Source organism: Mus caroli, chromosome 2 (assembly GCF_900094665.2).
Source record: "Mus caroli chromosome 2, CAROLI_EIJ_v1.1, whole genome shotgun sequence".
Taxonomy (NCBI): Eukaryota; Metazoa; Chordata; class Mammalia; order Rodentia; family Muridae; genus Mus; species Mus caroli.
In genome coordinates, this window is record NC_034571.1 from 30,748,396 (window position 1) to 30,765,394 (window position 16,999).

Consider the following 16,999-nt stretch of genomic DNA (forward strand, 5'->3'; position numbering starts at 1 on the left):
GAACTCAGAAATCCGCCTGCCTCTGCCTCCCAAGTGCTGGGATTAAAGGCGTGTGCCACCACCGCCCGGCTCCAAAGATCATTCTTATATATGCTACAAACATCATGCTGTACATGACCAATGCATGCAATTTAATGAATCAATTAAAATACAAATTTGGGGAAATACTACTATTGCATTTTAAAGAAACCAAGGATGAGAAAATGGAGGGAGGCGCATCTGGATGCAAATACAGTACAAAGTGACACTGGGAGGGTGGCCTAGGGTGGCGGCAGCTCCGCCACCAAGGAGACACACGGCTTCAGTAAAGCTGGCAGGATTGGAAACGTGACAGGGAGAAGCCTTTGTAAAGATTGAGACCTTGGTCTTGGACCCGTCCATCACAGAGGGAATGGCAGGGAGGGAGCAGGAATCCAACTTGGGCAGGCACGTGGGGACAGTAAGGCTGTAGGTCTTAGCTCAGGAGACAGGTGGAGGGGAGAAGCTCACAGTCTTATCCCGTAGGTGGGAACTGACATCTCAAGAATGAAGTCTGCCTGAGTACCGCGTGCCTGCTGCACATGATGGGATTCATTTCACTCTCTCGGTCGTCAACAAACAAAAGTCTAGTAAGGAGCACGAAACCAAGAAACAGAAAGAGACAAGGGAAACCAGAGCATGCAAAGTCAGAGTCCTCAGGAAGGGAGTGAGTTAAATGTGAGGGGAATTAGATTACACATTTTTAGATATGCTACTTTATGTGTGTGAACTGGGTCAAATACTTCTTCAGTCTTCAGCAGCAAGATTAACAACATATAACATTACTGTATTACTCAGTTGCTCTGGGGCTAAGATAATTGGTCATTAAAGTGCATACGTGCACGCATGGGGACTCATGTTAAAACCACCAGGTGTAGTAGCATGCAGTGGTAATCCCAGTGCTGGGTAGGTCTCTGGTGCTCACCAGACAGGCAGGTTAGTGTAATCAGTGGATTCCAGGCCTTAAAGAACAAGGCAGACCTGAGGAATGAGACTGACATCTGGGCTCGACACGCACATATCTACACACCAAGTGTAAACACAGGAACTAATGACAGCATGCGTGAGGCTTTTAGAAGTGTTCAACAGAAAACTGGAGGGAGGAGGAACCACCTTCCCACTGAGAGTGCTGACATTCATTTCAGTCGGGAGTCAAAGGTGTAATACATACACCACACTGGAAGTACGCTTGAGACCGTCTCACATGAGGCCGTGAACACACCCTATACTGTAAGCACCATGTCGTAGCATACAGGACCCAACAGACTCACTGAATGTGCATGTGTGAGCCATCTTGGCTCCCTCTGTAAATGCGCGCCACTGCTTGGAGGATTAGGAAGTGTGCTTTCACTCTTACCTCATAGACCCTGTATCGAACAACGTCGTTTGTTTTCATTACATTCTTCAAATCATCCAGCAGGTTACTTTCAAACAGAGCTTCCAGGCCAGCCTGGGTTAGCGATATTCTCAACAGGGATTTAATAGCCTTACACAGAAAGAAAATATCTGTCAGAACGTATAGAAGAGTTGTATCTGCTTCCTGAGCCTGATGTTAAAATTAGGACATAAAATACCCTAACCCAATAGGTATTCCCATTTTTGCTGCTGTTATTTATTTATAACCGGAAAACACCAAGCAACCAAATGCAAGTGTGGCAGACGGCACAGACAGGTGTCTTAGAAGCTCACTGCTGTCTCTGACGCCATTTACACCAGGCTGACGATTCATCTCCACCCCAACCCTACAAACCATGCAGTAAGCTTCTCGCCTGACTTTAGGACACCAAGGTCTGTACAGTTGGCGGAGGCTCTAGTGAACTCACCGCTTTAGCAACAGATAAACTCTCTCCACCAATGCAATAAACAATCTGTTTCAACAGCTCAGCATTATTGAGGATCTCGGTAACAGCTTCTGAATTTTCAACAATTCTTCCAATCTGGGGGAAAAAAAAAAGCAGAGAGACACTCTTCCCAAATAGAACACACAAACAAAGGATATTTGTATTTTTTAGTGTGTAATTATTACAAGTACTTATTACAGCTATCACACAAATTACTACAACCTCACTAAAGCCAAACACACACAGGGTATAGTCATGCTTTTAAGTGGAAAGGCACAATAAACAGCGGGTAAAGAGTGGAGACAGGTGAGTCAAACCAGCATGTCGATTTTTAGTTGTACAAATCTTGGATAAATTACCTTCTTTGAATTTTTTTTTTTTTTTAGAAAAATAAGAATACAATTTTTAATTCTAGGGCAGTAAAAAGATTAAGTGGATGAAGCAAAGTACCTGCTAAAATGCAACAGTTTCTGGCATATACATGGGGAATGAATAAATACCACCTTCCCACCCACCCCAAACGGAATACACAGATTAGAGAAGGGAAAGCTGCAGACTGCTGGGTAACCAACTGCAGTGCCTAACATACATGACCCTAGCAGCATACCACACAAATGCTATATTTGGCTGCCAGGATGATAGCCACTATTATACTGTGTTGGCTTTGTGAAGTTCACACTTGGTTCAAGCTTCTCCAATACAACATAATATAGCAAAGTAACTTCTAAACCCCTTAAAGTCAGTTTCTACAGCCTAGGAGCTTCTTACAGGTTGATCTCGTGAACTCGCACAGCAGTGGCAGCACACCTGCCACATCCAAGGGTTTCAGTGAGTGACTTAGATGTTTCTGCATTTACCACTATGATTCCATACCTGCGACAGAGTGAGGGTTTTTACAGAGTCATCAGGGTGAGTCAGTCCCCTCTGCAGGTCAAGCCTGAGGTTCCTGGCCAAGTGAATTGGCTCCACAGCTTGGAGCAACCTCTCCAGAATGGATACACACAAAGCAGTCTGTTCCCTAAAGGAGACAGCACAGATCTCATTCACATCACGTCAGACTGGAGACAACAACCTAACACCTAAAGTGTCAATTTCTCCTGAAGATTTTCTTCAAAGAAGCAGATTCTAGTCACTTATTAGACATTTCGTGTATCTCTGCACTAAATTCTTTGCAATGCCTGTGTTGGGGCTACAGAGACAGATAGGACATATTGTCTAGCCTCAGAAAGGTCACTCTAATAGAAGACATGCACACAATAAGATAGACAAAGTATAGATGTATGCCATAAGCTAGGGATAGAAGCTGTAGCAGATTAAAAGTAAGTTTGCAAGATATGGGTAAGGCTTCCAGGAGCAGTAACTCCGAACTAAGTGTTCGGGAAGACCCAGGAATGAATGGCTTAGAAAGGTGTTTCAAGCAGAGGAAGTCGCAACACATAAGAACACACAGAGAAATCAGATACTGCACTAATACTGCAAAGAAGCTTTATGGAGCATGTCATGCCTGTGCTCAGGACTGGGGAGGGTAGAGATGGCAGAGGGTAAGATGAGTGGTAAAAAACAAAACTAAGAGGTTCTTATGCCATCCTTGGCTTTTCCAGAGAAGCAATGCCCAGTGATGCAGTGGCTTTAAGCAGAGAACAGACACAAGGACAGCTAGCTTACAGCCATCTCTTGGGGGCTAAGATGGGACTCAGGGGTGGAACACACATACACAGCATATACAAAGTCCTGGGCCAACCCCTAAGGCCAAGTTGACAGAAAGAACAAAAGAAGGCATGAAGAAGAAAGAGGAGAGGCCGCTCTGCAGCACGATAGAGAGGTTGTTCCAGTAGAAAGCAGCCGATGGATGTGGAAGGCGATGAAGGAGCAAATCAGAGCAGCAGCAAAGGGGAGAAGAGGGGAAACGCCTGAAAGCTACCAGAGAGGTAAACCACTCCGAACTTGATGACTACCTGCTGTAGGTATGGATCTTGTTCCCGAACAATTTTTACTTGCCTCTTAATAGGCAATATAAATAAATGGGCTAATTTATGTCTGATGCCAGGACAGAATTAAACTGGCCTAACTTTCCAAGACTGCGATAAGAATACAAATCAAAAGCCTTACAAATGAGCACACTTGAGCTGGGGAGATGCTCAGTGGGTAAAACACCTGCCATGTAAGTGAGGAGCCGAGTTGCGATTCCCAGATTCCCTAGAGACTGGATGGCTCAGTGAGAAGGCTCACAAAGCCAGCCCGACGACTTGCAGAACGCATGGGAAACAAACACTGCATTATAGTATTATGCACCTGACAGTAGAATCGCAGGATCCTTACGGGCCAGCTAGCTTGGAGCAGAGGTTCTCAACCTCTTTGTGGGGAGGACCACCAGAACACAGATATTTATACTACAATTCACAACAGTAGCAAAATTACAGTTATGAAGAAATAATTTTATGGTTGGTGGTTACCACAACACAAAGAACTGTATCTAAGAGTTGTAGCATTAGGACAGTTGACAGCCACTGGCCAGGAGTCTGATGGGTGGTGACGGGGATTGCGGGGGGGGGGGAGAAGGGGGAAAATAAACAACAAAAAGACCTCCAGATGTCCTGCCTCAACAAATTGGAAGATGAGAATAGATTCCCTGAAGTTGTCCCCACACATGCACTCAAGTGAGCACACACATGCTTACTCTCTCTCTCTTAAAAGAATTTTTAAAAGCAGTGATGTGTTTAAAGTGTATTGTGTATAAACTGTCGCAGGTCCTATGTGAGCCTTAGCTGCCAAGCAAGCTAAAGGTGGTAAGTCAGTCATCCTTGTTGGACTTCTATCAGTGATCTTAGGTGTTAAATTTCCCTCATGCAAGGTGTCAAGATTACAGATTTACAGCAACAAACCCAGAATCTGAATCAGCAGAATCTCTTATGTGGTCTAGCCAACAAATTAGTAACAGTAGTGTAGTGTGGAGACTACAGTACTATCAGAGACGAATCACTCCAACAAATTGCAACTGCCTATTATAGGACATATCCAACTCTAAGTGCCCATTCAAATTGCCTCCTAGAAGCCGGGCAGTGGTGGTACACACCTTTAATCCCAGCACTCCAGAGGCAGAGGCAGGCGGATTTCTGAGTTCGAGGCCAGCCTGGTCTACAGAGTGAGTTCCAGGACAGCCAGGACTATACAGAGAAACCCTGTCTCGAAAAAAACAAAAAACCAAACCAAAACAAAAAAACAACCAGAAAGCTTCCTAGAATACCACTCCAGCACATAGCAAACTGTCTTCTCCATTCACTTTATTCCCAAACTTCCTAACTTTGGTTCCTGTTGCCAACCTGCACTATGACTTTTCAGAGTCTTTTCATTTTCAATATGAAAAGCCGGCTAGGGAGAAGCCCTGGGAGAGAGCCTGAGCTACCTACTGAGTTTAAGACAAGCTCTATACAGCAAGATCCTATTTCAAAACAAACAAACAATAAAAACTGGACCCAGTACCCTCTTTAAAGGCTGTAGGCCTCACCTTGTATTTACCATGTTATTTCCTGAACTGTACTTCAGGGCAGATGCAGAGAGGAACAAATGTGGCTCCTGTCTTCACAAATCATATAAACCACAAAGACACACACAGAATTATAAAAGGGAAAGGTGTCCAGAATTATAAACAGAAAAATGATAATGTCATTATGGTGTCTGACGAAGAGCCACTTGTAGCTGGACAAAGACTTTTTTGGGGAGGTGGCACATCGGCTGGGTCCACAGTCAGTAGAACTGGTGTGAGAGGAGTTCAGAAAGTGCCAAGTCATGCTCTAGGAACGTTAGTGATGGCAACACGGTAGTGGAACAGATGCGCTCAGTGGAGTAAATGAAGGAGAGTAGCCTGGAAAAAGCAGACTGGAAAGCTACCAGGAAGGGCCCAAATACCAAACTATACAATCTGATTTCCACAGACAAGCTAAGCCAACTGACCTGAGACATTAGTTCTGGTTGCAGGGTGAGGGCTAGTCAGAAAAGGAAAATAACCACTAAAATACTGACTGTTAAAACCAACTCAGCAGACGTAGCAGGAGGAAGAGATGTAGCAGGTAAGAGGTAAGAAAGAAGAAAGGTAAGAAAGCACACTGAAAGCATTCAGTGTTGACTGACTGGAGCTCACTATCTTTTCAAATTAAAATTCAAATACAAAAAGCACATTAAATGATCAAGTTACCAAATACAAGATATTTCTAATTTAATGCTATAGATGCATATTCATCAAAAGTTGCTATCCTAACATTTTAACTCCAGTTGCAACACTAATAACTTCTACATATAATCCTGGGTTATGCAGTTTACTCTCGCTTGTAAGGGGTTAATTTACACATAAGCTTTACAATTTTCCTTTTTTTATATATTCAACACTTTCATACATACACAGATCGGCCGCGCAACGTTACACAGCAACAACTTATGTCCTTAATGATTTATTAATATGGTTGTTTCTAGTTTAAAGTTTTGCTGTCTCACAAATCTGTTATTCCGTACATTTTAATTCCACTGGACGAGCATTCACTGGATACTGAAATTAAAAGGCGTGCGGTGGACCCCGCCACAATACCAGCAGAAGATCCCTTCCGAAGAGTAGAACCGCCAAGACCCGGGCAACACACAGTTGTGGACGTCTTGCAATTGGACAACCTGGACTTTTCTCCGAAAGACCCCTGCAGCCATTCCTACCCGCCCAAGCCCCGTGCTTCTCTCACCGATTGTTCTGGTTAAGCAAGGAGAACAGCGGGCGGAGGCGTAGCTCCGCCGCCTGCTCGCGAAGCTCGTGCAGCGGCACAGCCTGCACCACCGACTGCAGCGCACGAAGCTCCTCCAGCGGCGCCTCCAGCCGCGCCACCTCCCGCAGGAGCGACACAGCCTGCGCCGCCATCTCCCTGGCTCCAGTCTGCCCGCCCACCTACAAGGTTCCCAGAGCACCTCTCTGAATCTCGCGAGATCTTACGGAGCGTAGCCTCCCAGCAGATCTGTCAAGTCTCGCGAGATCCTTTTTCAGCGCGGTCCCCGCCCCTTTCTTTGGGGCCCCGGAGTCTTACGCGTGCCGGGAGTAACTAAGAGTCTGCCCAGGGGATCGAGCGGCTTTGTGCACGCTCTCCGCAGAGGCCTCCGTGACGGAACCGGGATGACTGAACCCGAGTCCGAGGCCAGGTGGCCATCAAGATGAGGCACAGGTCCCCGAAAACTTGGACGTGGGGTGCCGGTTTGACGTCTGTCAGCCAATGGAAGGCCTGATTAAGAGAAGTTTGGGGCCGATGTGCAGGAAGTTTCCGGCATCTTCGAGAGTCTGCGCGTGACGTAATCACCCGAAGAACAGACACAACATTTAGTGCGGAGAGAAGGAGCAGGCCATGGAGGGGCCCGGTCTCAGACTCCGAGGGCCAAATGCACACAGAAGTGTCGGGTGGAAATCAGTGGTCAAGGAGAATCCATATACATTTCGTGAAAAAGAGAGAGAAAAAAAAAAAAAAAAGCTTAAAAATCGCTGCCATCTACGAAACACGGGGTTGTTGGAGAAGAACCATTAAAAGCTAGTTGGCAACCAACTATTTAAAGCCGTTGGAATGTCTGGTCAGAGTTGTAGACCTCATTTGGTCCCCTGTGCCAAGGAGATGAGTCTGTTTTGGAACGCATGGCTTCCTGTACTTTTACGGAAAGAGACAAAAATCCAGGAAGCTTAGAGGAGACTGAGGATGGGATGCCCATCTGTATCTGTATGTGTGTGTGTGTGTGTGTGTGCGCGCGCGCGCGCGTGGCAGGGGCTCAGGTGACAAAAATAAAACTCTGCGACTTTACAAAGACCCTAGTCGCACTCGTCTTTTGGAAAAGGTTAAACTACCCGTTTCCCCATTTTATGTCATACGCACGGAGAAGTGTCACTACCCGTTGTCTTCTCTTTTCGTTACTTCACGATTATCGTACCTTTGAAGCCTAGAAGCTAATTGGCAGAGAAAACTCTTGAAGTTAAGGTGCGGGTGATTGTGAACAGAAGTCCCAGGCATTCAGACTCCCCCCCAGCCCTCCAAACTCCCAGGGGCTTGTTTTCTGTAACCCTTGGATCATAATATTTTCCAGACATTCAGGAATTATATCAAGAAGACATTTGACCACTTTGCTCACTGCATTGAAAAAGAAAACTCACTTAAGTAACACAGCAACCTTATACTACTTTTAGTAGTTGTAAAAGAAGTTTTTTTAAAAAAAAATGACACATAGCAGCCATTCTTAAAGCTTGGGAGAAACTTAGGAGTATGTTGTGAGTGGCCACACACGTTTCCACTGATGAGCTGATGAGATTTAAAAAGAATGGAGTATTGATTTGGTTAAAAATAATATTGGGAAAAGTGAGCCAAGAGTCTATATCCATAGACAAGAAGACCAATCCCTGAAACCAGAGATTGAAGATGATGCTAAGCAAAGCAAATGTTGCCTATGCTAGGCCTCAGCCCTCACTGGTTGCAGTTGCCATGGATCCCGGCTTGAGATGGCTCAGCAGATAAAGGTACTTGCTGTCAAGTTGAAGACCTGAGTTCCGTTCTTTATGGTATAAGGAGAGAGCTGACTCGTACACGTTGTCTTCTGAATGCCACACTGTGGCACATAGTCTTAAGTGCTGGCACATAGAGACATATACATGCCACAACATGTGTGGAGGTGAGAGGGCAGCTTGCTCTCTTTCCATCATTTGGGTTCTGGGATTGAACTTAATTCTTCAGGTTTGGTGGCAAGCACTTTAACCTAATGAGCCATCTCTCTGGCTCAAACTCATCTCTATTGGTTCAATAGGTTGTCTATTTTGTTGAACTAAAACATACACACACACCAGAATAATCTAGATACAAAATAGTTCCATAACCAGTTTATGCTGTGTCTCTTTCCCTATGTCTGGAGTTGTAATCATTGTCAAGTTAGGATATGTCACATTAAAGAGCTAAATTAAAAATTTGGAAATCTTTGAGCCAATGCAGTATAGCTTAGCAGGCAAGTGCACGTGCTGCCAAGTTCAGTTCCTTGGACAAAAACTACATGGTTAACAAGAGAGAACAGGCTTATGCAAAGTGTCTTTGACCCCTATATGTGCAACATGGCACATTGCCAGAACCTCACAGATACACTAAATAAATAAATGGACAACTCTCTTTTTAAAAAAATACAAAGAAGCTGGGCGTGGTGGTGCAAGCCTTTAATCCCAGCACTTGGGAGGCAGAGGCAGGCAGATTTCTGAGTTTGAGGCCAGCCTGGTCTACAGAGTGAGTTCCAGGACAGCCAGGGTTACACAGAGAAACCCTGTCTCAAAAAACAAACAAACAAACAAAAATCCAAAAGAACTAAGAATATATAGAATCCAAAGAGAATATACATTTAGATGTTTTTACTTTTGTGTGTGTGTTTGCCTGAATGTATGTCTGGTGCCTGTGGAGGTGTTGGATCCCCTAGAACAGTTATGGATGGCTGTGAGCTGACATGTGGATTCCGGGAACTGAAACTGTGTCCTCTGAAGATCAACAATTGTTCTTAAGTACTGAGCCATTTCTCCAAGCACCGAATAAAATAGTTTTCAAAAAGTTAGCAACTCTAGCAGCAACGGAGGATTCTGCATTCCTGAAGGACAATACTCAGCTGCTGCTTACTGCTTTTCCAGTTTGTGGCAGGCCACACACACACACACACACACACACACCCGGCACTGGAATGCTTCTAAGTGTGTATGATGTGTGTTAAAAGATGATATTGGGCTGAATTCTAGGAAAGGCTTCCCAGAGCAACTGGTCTGGGAAGAGAGAAATGAATTCACTGGGCACAGGTACAGGTTTCTCTCTCTCTCTCTCTCTCTCTCTCTCTCTCTCTCTCTCTCTCTGTGTGTGTGTGTGTGTGTGTGTGTGTGTGTGTGTGTGTTGAGGGGTGGTTTTCTCTGCGTTGTTACCTGGAACTTGCTTCGCAGACCAGGCTGACTCCAAACTCACAGAGATCCACCTGCCTCTGCCTCTGGCACACTAAAACTGTAGGCTTTAAGGCCAGAGAGGCAGTTGGATGAGTGTGTGCGATTCACTTGCCGGTTTTTGTGGGTGGCTTTGGCCTGTTTACAGAAGGATTTTATCTGTGTGTTCAGGCTTTGTGCGCTGGGGTTTCAGAAGGTTTTGTTTCCTAAGAAAGGCTTTGTCTTTGTCTACCTATGTGGTTTGTTTACATGAACAGGAAGGAAAAGTAGCATTCGTTTTTGTAAGAACAGTAGCTCTGAAAAGTAAGCTCAGAAGAGGTGTTAACTAGTGGGGGAAAAACAAACAGACAAACAGAAGCCGGCTTTCTTTCCCCGCCTGCTGACGGCCTGCTGGCCAGCCCCGCTGGGAGGGGCAAGCTGGATAGTGTCCTGGAAAAAGGTGTGTGCAGGGGAAGGAGTTGCAGCTTAGGCTTCAGTGCCCGCCTCCCAGCCCGCACCCTACCTGAGGCTGTAGTTCACGGTTACTGCCTAGGGCTAAATCCCCAATCCCCAACACCACCATGGACAGACCGGAATCACGGTGCCCTCCACCGGGCTCCCTCAGGCTCGTCCTTACATGCCTCCTGGTGAGTGCCCGGGTTGATTATACCGTCCTCCTTGCCCGCCCTGAGGCTTTTACCTGGGGACAGAGGGAGAAGAACTGAAGGAAAGGTATTTCTCTTCGCTGCTTTCGGGGTTTGAAGTGTGGGCAGGTTTGTGGGAGAACAGTTGAGAGTCTTGGGAGTCCTTCCCGTCCAGGAGGTCATCCAGTGTTAATGGGTTAGCAGCACCCTCTCACGCCTGCCGCGAGGGGATAAATGGGGTTGTGCTCTGTGAGGGGAGAGTGCTTGCGGTGCAGTCTCCTAAGCCCTGTTTATTAGGTCTTTGCCTATTGCAGTTACCCCTGTTTTCAGCAGGCTGCTATCTCATCTCTGAAGTGTCCGAGAAAGCGAATGTAGACATACATTCTACATACATACTATGTGGCATAGTAGCTGCCAACGGTAATGAGGACAGGATTGTAGGGGCGTCCAGAGTCCAAGGTTCTCTCTGCCTGATTTTGGTACCCACATTTGGAGTGATTACTCCCTTTCTCTGGACACTATTTCTTTATTTGTGAAAGCTGCTGTAAGTCTATTTGAGTATTTTTATTTTTATTAAGTTTTGGATTTGTAGCCAGAAAAAGGTATAAGCTGCAAAATCTCAAGGGTTTTACAGATTCTTTAAAGCTAGGTTGGTTAAAATGTAATCCACTGGATCAGGTGAGGCTTCCTCTGCCTCATCCCGGATTTGTGACTCATTTCTTAAAGGCCATGGTAAATACTCTAGGACAGAGAGAAAGGAGCCCACATGGTTGGTCTGTAATCCCAACAAAGGCTGAGGCAACAGAATCCCTGCAAGTTTGAGGCTCACCGGGTCTGCATAATGAGTTCAGGCTATCCAAGGGTACTTAGCAAGATTGTCTAAAAAAGCAAAATAGAAAGAAAGAAAGGGAAAAAAAAAGGGATAATGACTGGACCAAGTAAGAAATAACTGAACAGATACATACAATATTTTATATAAATATAAAATTAGAAAAGGTGTATAGCAAAGATAAAAGATATAAAGTAAAAACCATTTATAATCTGACAACATTTCTTTAAAACTAAGTTTGGGGAGGTGGCTTAGTCAGCAAGGAGCTGGCTATGAGTGTCATTCAGATTCCCAGTAGCTATGTCAAGAAGAGCACAGCAGCACGTCTGTAACCTCAGCACTAAGGATGCTGGAGATTGCAGGGCAGTAGACCCCTGGAGTTCATTGACCAGCCAGCCTAGCTGAGCCAGTGAGGGCTAGGGCCAGTGAGAGACCCCGTCTCAAAACATAAAATGGCCCTTGACAAAGAACTACAGGCAACTAAGGAATTCTGAGAGCAGAAGCAGTCTACACACACACACACACATGCATGCCATGCATGCACGCATACATGCACAACACTAGATTGAGCAGGTTGTCTACATATGTATACACACACACACACACATGCATGCCATGCATGCACGCATACATGCACAACACTAGATTGAGCAGGTTGTCTACATATGTATACACACACACACACACATGTAACATTGAGTAGATACAACAGGTTGTATTTGTATATGTGTTTATATATATGCAATAGTAACAAAGAATGGGAGGGAAAGTGGGAGAGGTGGAAAAGAGGGGGAAAGAGAAGAGAGAATGACATTATATTTTAATTTCAGAAGAATATTTTTTAAAAAGGTGGAAAGCAACTGAGAAAGACACCCAACATTGACCTCTGAAAGTGTCTTCTCAAGCACATGTATGCAAGTGTACACACACAACACACAAATTATAGTCACATCCCTTCCCATTAAAGTGAGTGTTTGGCATGGCATTGACAGCAGTGAAAGCAGCTGCCTTCTGCAACAGTGTTTTTGTCAGGGAGTGGGGTACTTTCCACCTATCAATTTTGTAGCCATTTTCTAAACTACCATCCATTATTGGGTCCATGCTGTCCTTTCCTACTTATGGTACTTTGTGCTATGGTAGCAGAAGAGACTAGAAATGACAACTTCCTGTCCAGCAGGGGAGGTGGGAGCAACCACAGCAGCAGTTCTGATCCCTACTTGCTAGTGGATGAGAGCATCTCCTTCCCTGTCCTGAGTCAAAATAGTCCCCAGACACTACTCAGTCTCCTGGAGGACAGAGATCACTCTGGCTTGAGTTTCTGTACCGCTGCCTCAGGTTACTTTGAGTGGAGAATTGTCTTAGATAGTGTTGGACAGTCTCTTGTCTCTTTGTTTTTTGGCTGTGAGCTCATCTCAGGCTTCCAGGGCATCCACCTGCTGACTGAAATGCCCCAGATCTACCTGGCCATTTCAGCTGAGGAACAGACGGAGGGCACCTCTTTCCTTTCCAGTAACGTCAGCATCCCTGTTCTGTGTCTGTGGGTCAATGACAAGTATTCCTCTTGCTTACCGTTGTGCTCAAGCCTCATGTTAGGGAACTTGAACTTGGAGACACAGTCTGTGCTCCAGATGCCACTGAGATGTCAATTAAAACAGCCTGGGAAAGTCAGAAAAAGAAGATTGGTCTGGTCCAGCCACACTGGGAAGAGGAACGAAGAGACCCAGTGATCCCCACCAAATTTGTCCTCTTTGTGAATTGAGATTTAAAGAACCAGGGATCAGAACATCTAGGCTGTACAGGTCAAGGTTATTCGCCATCACTGACCCATCATCATCTGGTGTCCAGCCTCCACCCAGGGGGTCAGCAAACCAGTAGGTGCAATCTATTTCTGAGAGTCAGGTTCCCTTTCTTGCCAATGTCAAGCACAACCTCTTTTTCCTCTTAGCAAGAGGATCCTGGAGAGAAGGCTAGGCTCTTGGGTCCATTGTTTCAGTCATCTAATGGTCAGATTGAGGGACACATGTCTCTTTAGTGTATGTGTATTGCAGCCAGCCCAGTAACACTTACAGTGGGTGGCTCCCAAGCCCTACCTACCTCACCAAGCTAGTTAATCTTGGCTCCACTTACTTGCATACTGCCAGCCCATTTTACTAGCCTACAAGTATTTATTGAGAGCTGCCATGTTCCAAGAGCTGGGTTAGGGCTGTGGTCATAAAGCACAGCCCTTCTTTTATTGAATTAGTGCCTGCAGATTGTACTGCTCATCAGAACCCAGCAATTCTGAGTCAGGCAGTATGAGCGTCCTCATCGCCAGGTCCTCACTAAGGCTGATAGAAGGAAAGGATATAACTTGTTCTTTGTCAGAAGTCACAAGCTGTTAGCAAGAGTGGCGTGACGGTTCAAATCCCCCTGCCTTCCAGTGCTTTGAATTTCTCCCTATAACCAAATGGGTTTCTATGAAAGAATCAACAGAGATAGCTTCCTTGAAAAGACTGGCTCTTTTTTGCTACTGGGTCAGTTCAGAAGTGTAGGAGACTGTCTTGAAATGGAGGTACTAATGGAAGTACCAGGACATAAGAAGATTTCAGCCAGAATGTTAAAAACATTACACAGTGTGCTGGAGAGATGGCTCAATGGCTAGGTGCACTGGCTGCTCTTGCAGAGGACCTGGGTTTGGTTCTCAGCATCCACACGATAATTCACAGCTGCTTGTATCTCTAGTTCCAATGGGATCTTCTGGCCTTTGCAGGCACCAGACACGCATGTGGTGCACAGATAAACACACAGGCAACACACTCCATACATATGATTTTTTTTTTACATGTAAAACCAGAACAAGAGCTTTATTCAGGGCCTATCAAGAGCTAGCGTGAGGACTCAAGGGACATTATAAAATAGAGGAAGGACAGAGTTCGCCAGAACAAGACATAAGCCCACTCTGACTCACTGAGTATTGTTACTGTCCTACTTTAAAACCTCCAAAGTACCTGTAACCTGAATCCAAACACAGAGGATCCTTTCCTTTGTAATCATAAGCAGCCTAATTTCCTCCTGAGCTTCCCATAGCCACCCACGCAGGAAGACCCATGTAAACAGGGTCCTCTGTGCCTCTGCAGTCGGCTCAGTGCCCCTCCCCCCCCCAATAGATGACTTACTATCTCAGATCTCATTGAATGCCAGCCACAGGCTCATGCGTTTGAATACTCAGTCCCCAGCTAGCTGCACTATTTGGGAAGGACAAGAGACTCTGGAGGAAGTGGGCTTGATGTTTATAATGTGGCCTCTCCAGGCTCTGCTTCCTGGTATACAAAGTGTGAACAACCAGCTTCCACATGTTACCTTCAGCATGATGGACTATTATTTTGTTTTAAATTTTTCTGATTTTTTAAGGTGGTGTGTGTGTATGCACACATATATGTATATATTTGTGTCTGTGTTTGTTCATGTGTACGCACACTCCTGTGCAAGTGTGTTGAGTGTCTTCCATTATAGCTCTCTATTTAATTTATTTGAGGTAAAGTCTCTCACTGAACCTGGAGCTAACTGGGTGGCCAGATTCTTGTCTGCCTCCTAGCACTGAGATCACAAGCCTGTGCTGGCACGCCTGGATTTTTGCCTGGGTGCTGGGGATTCACACACAAGTCCTAGCTGCACAGCAAGACCATTACCCACTGAGCCACCTCCCTAGCCGGACTTTGCTCCTTAAACTAAGCCCAAATAAGTCTTTCCTCTCTTAATTTGGTTCTTATCAAGCATCCGGTCAAATGATGTCAAGCGTAACTAATACAGAAAATTGGTGCTAAGAAGTAGGGCTGTTGGTGTGACAAGCCTTAACCCTGTTGTTTATTATGCCGCTGGAATTGGTTTGTGGGAAGAATCTGAAGCAGTTCGGAGCTGTGGGCTAGAGAAACCATAGGCAGCTGTGACTAGAGCCTGCAGGTCACTGTGCTGGGAGTTTAGAAGGTTCCTGCCCTGTTTGAGTCCCTGTCCAGTGATGGACTATGATCTGGAAGTATAAGCTGAATAACCCCTTTTCTCATCAGCTTGATTTGGGGTCATGGCGTTTTTGTTGCAGCAATAGAAACCATCAGGAAGAAAAGGATAAATAAAGGAGCTAACTTAACTTAAAGTTCAGGACAGAGCAGGAGTGAGAAAACAGCAATACTTGTTAAATAGGTTGGCCCTCAGGAGAAACCTGGACTTAGCTGCCTGGGCATCAGGAAAGGCACCTCAAGGGCAAGACCTTGCCCATGGAAAGCTCCATTGCAAATTCGCTGGAAGAGAGGATGCCTAAACAGAGATTACCTCTAGAATGGCCTTCTGGAACAGGCTGCCCAGAGTAGAGGTTTTCCAGGTGTAACCACAAAGGTCCACAGAGAGCACTGCATCTGTGCTCGACGTGGGACAGGCTACGCCTGAGCTGGCAGCAGAACTCGGCTTGAGTCACGTGGTACTGGTATTACGGGCACAAGAAGTGCAAGTTACAGGATCGTGGAGACCTGCACAGAAGCTCCACAAAACTGCCCAGACAGGAAACACATTGTCGGGGTCTGATTCCACGAATGGGGCTCCTGACTGCCCAGACTACAAAGCTGTGCAGGTGAAGCCTTGGTTGCAGTGGTGACCGCAGGATACTGGGGATGCCAGAAATATGGGGCATTCTCTGAGGAAAGCTGTTCATACTGGTGGGACTGACCCAAGACAGACCACACACAGCACATTTGATAGAGGTGGAGCGAGGGCTGAGTCCACTGAAGCACCAAAGTCAGACCCCTGCTGGACCTGTGTCTGTCCAGGGTTTTGGTGGCGCTTTTGCTCAGTTCTCCATGGTAGACATCATTCTTTGGGGAATGAGAATGTTCATACTAGGGAATTGTATAAATATTTTTTAAGGTACAGGGGCTCACAGCCAGGACATTGTCTTGAGTCTCTTGACATTGAATTTCTGAGTAGTGTTGGAACCATAAGACTACGAGGACTTCTCAAGATAGACTGAATAGATTTGCAATATGGCTAGCCATGAATCTATGGGGCCAGGTATAGAATGTTCTGGTTTGAATATGAAATGTCCTGGATAGACTCATGTGTTTGAACACTTGTTTCCCAGCAGATGGTGTGGCTTTGGACATTGTGAGGTTTTTAGGTAGTGGCTGTTAAGTAGAGGAAGTTGGATGCTGGGAACATGTGGTTTAGGGCCTGGCTGGCCTCTGGCTGGTCTCTGCTTCTTGACAAGATAAAATGTGAGTAACTGCCTCTCACCACAGCACGGCCGTTTGCCCTGTCTTCCCCAGCCTCTCAAACTGTAAGCCAAAATGCTTCTCATCATAACAATGAGAAAAGTAACTGATACAGAAAGTATCTTCTCAGTCAAACCTGTTTGCACCCCATCCCCACATCTTCCTCTTGGTCCTTCTAATCATCTGTCCTGGTAGCATGTGTTGCATAATTTTAAAACTGGCATGTGTGCATCTAAGCTGTGCACAACGCCTGGTACAGATAAATGAACGCAAATGAAATTATTCACTAAAACATCGGGAGAGATAAGTGCTTACCATTCAAAATAATCTTCCTAGGATGCTCACTGTTCAGTGAATGACAGCTACAGTTACCTGCAGTGACTGTTTTTTTTTTTTTTTTTGTGCAATCAAACTGGATTTGAAATCACCCAGACTGAAGCTCAAATTCTGCCTTCAACAAAAGCTAGAGCTTTGAGCAGGCTTTTTTTTTT

At 45.4% G+C, this 16,999-nt stretch overlaps 2 protein-coding genes across 3 annotated transcripts in view; one reads left to right on the plus strand and one right to left on the minus strand.

Annotated features, from left to right (window-relative positions):
* Psmd5 (proteasome 26S subunit, non-ATPase 5) overlaps positions 1 to 6,796 on the minus strand; it is a 19,152-nt gene extending 12,356 nt beyond the window's left edge. Inside the window, exons 1-4 of one of the 2 annotated variants that reach the window (XM_021150128.1) lie at positions 6,584 to 6,796; positions 2,733 to 2,877; positions 1,842 to 1,955; positions 1,376 to 1,504 (exon numbers count right to left, since the gene is read on the minus strand). In XM_021150128.1, the coding sequence (XP_021005787.1) occupies positions 1,376 to 1,504; positions 1,842 to 1,955; positions 2,733 to 2,877; positions 6,584 to 6,756 (561 nt within the window). In that variant the 5' untranslated portion in view covers positions 6,757 to 6,796. The remainder of the gene's footprint in view (positions 1 to 1,375; positions 1,505 to 1,841; positions 1,956 to 2,732; positions 2,878 to 6,583) is intronic. The other variant, XM_029474433.1, reaches the window with a different exon arrangement.
* Positions 6,797 to 10,234: 3,438 nt separating this feature from the next.
* The window catches only part of LOC110289285 (protein CutA homolog), an 18,320-nt gene continuing 11,555 nt past the window's right edge, over positions 10,235 to 16,999 (plus strand). The window contains exon 1 of the mRNA XM_021155424.2: positions 10,235 to 10,445. Within this exon, the coding sequence (XP_021011083.1) occupies positions 10,380 to 10,445 (66 nt within the window). The 5' untranslated portion in view covers positions 10,235 to 10,379. The remainder of the gene's footprint in view (positions 10,446 to 16,999) is intronic.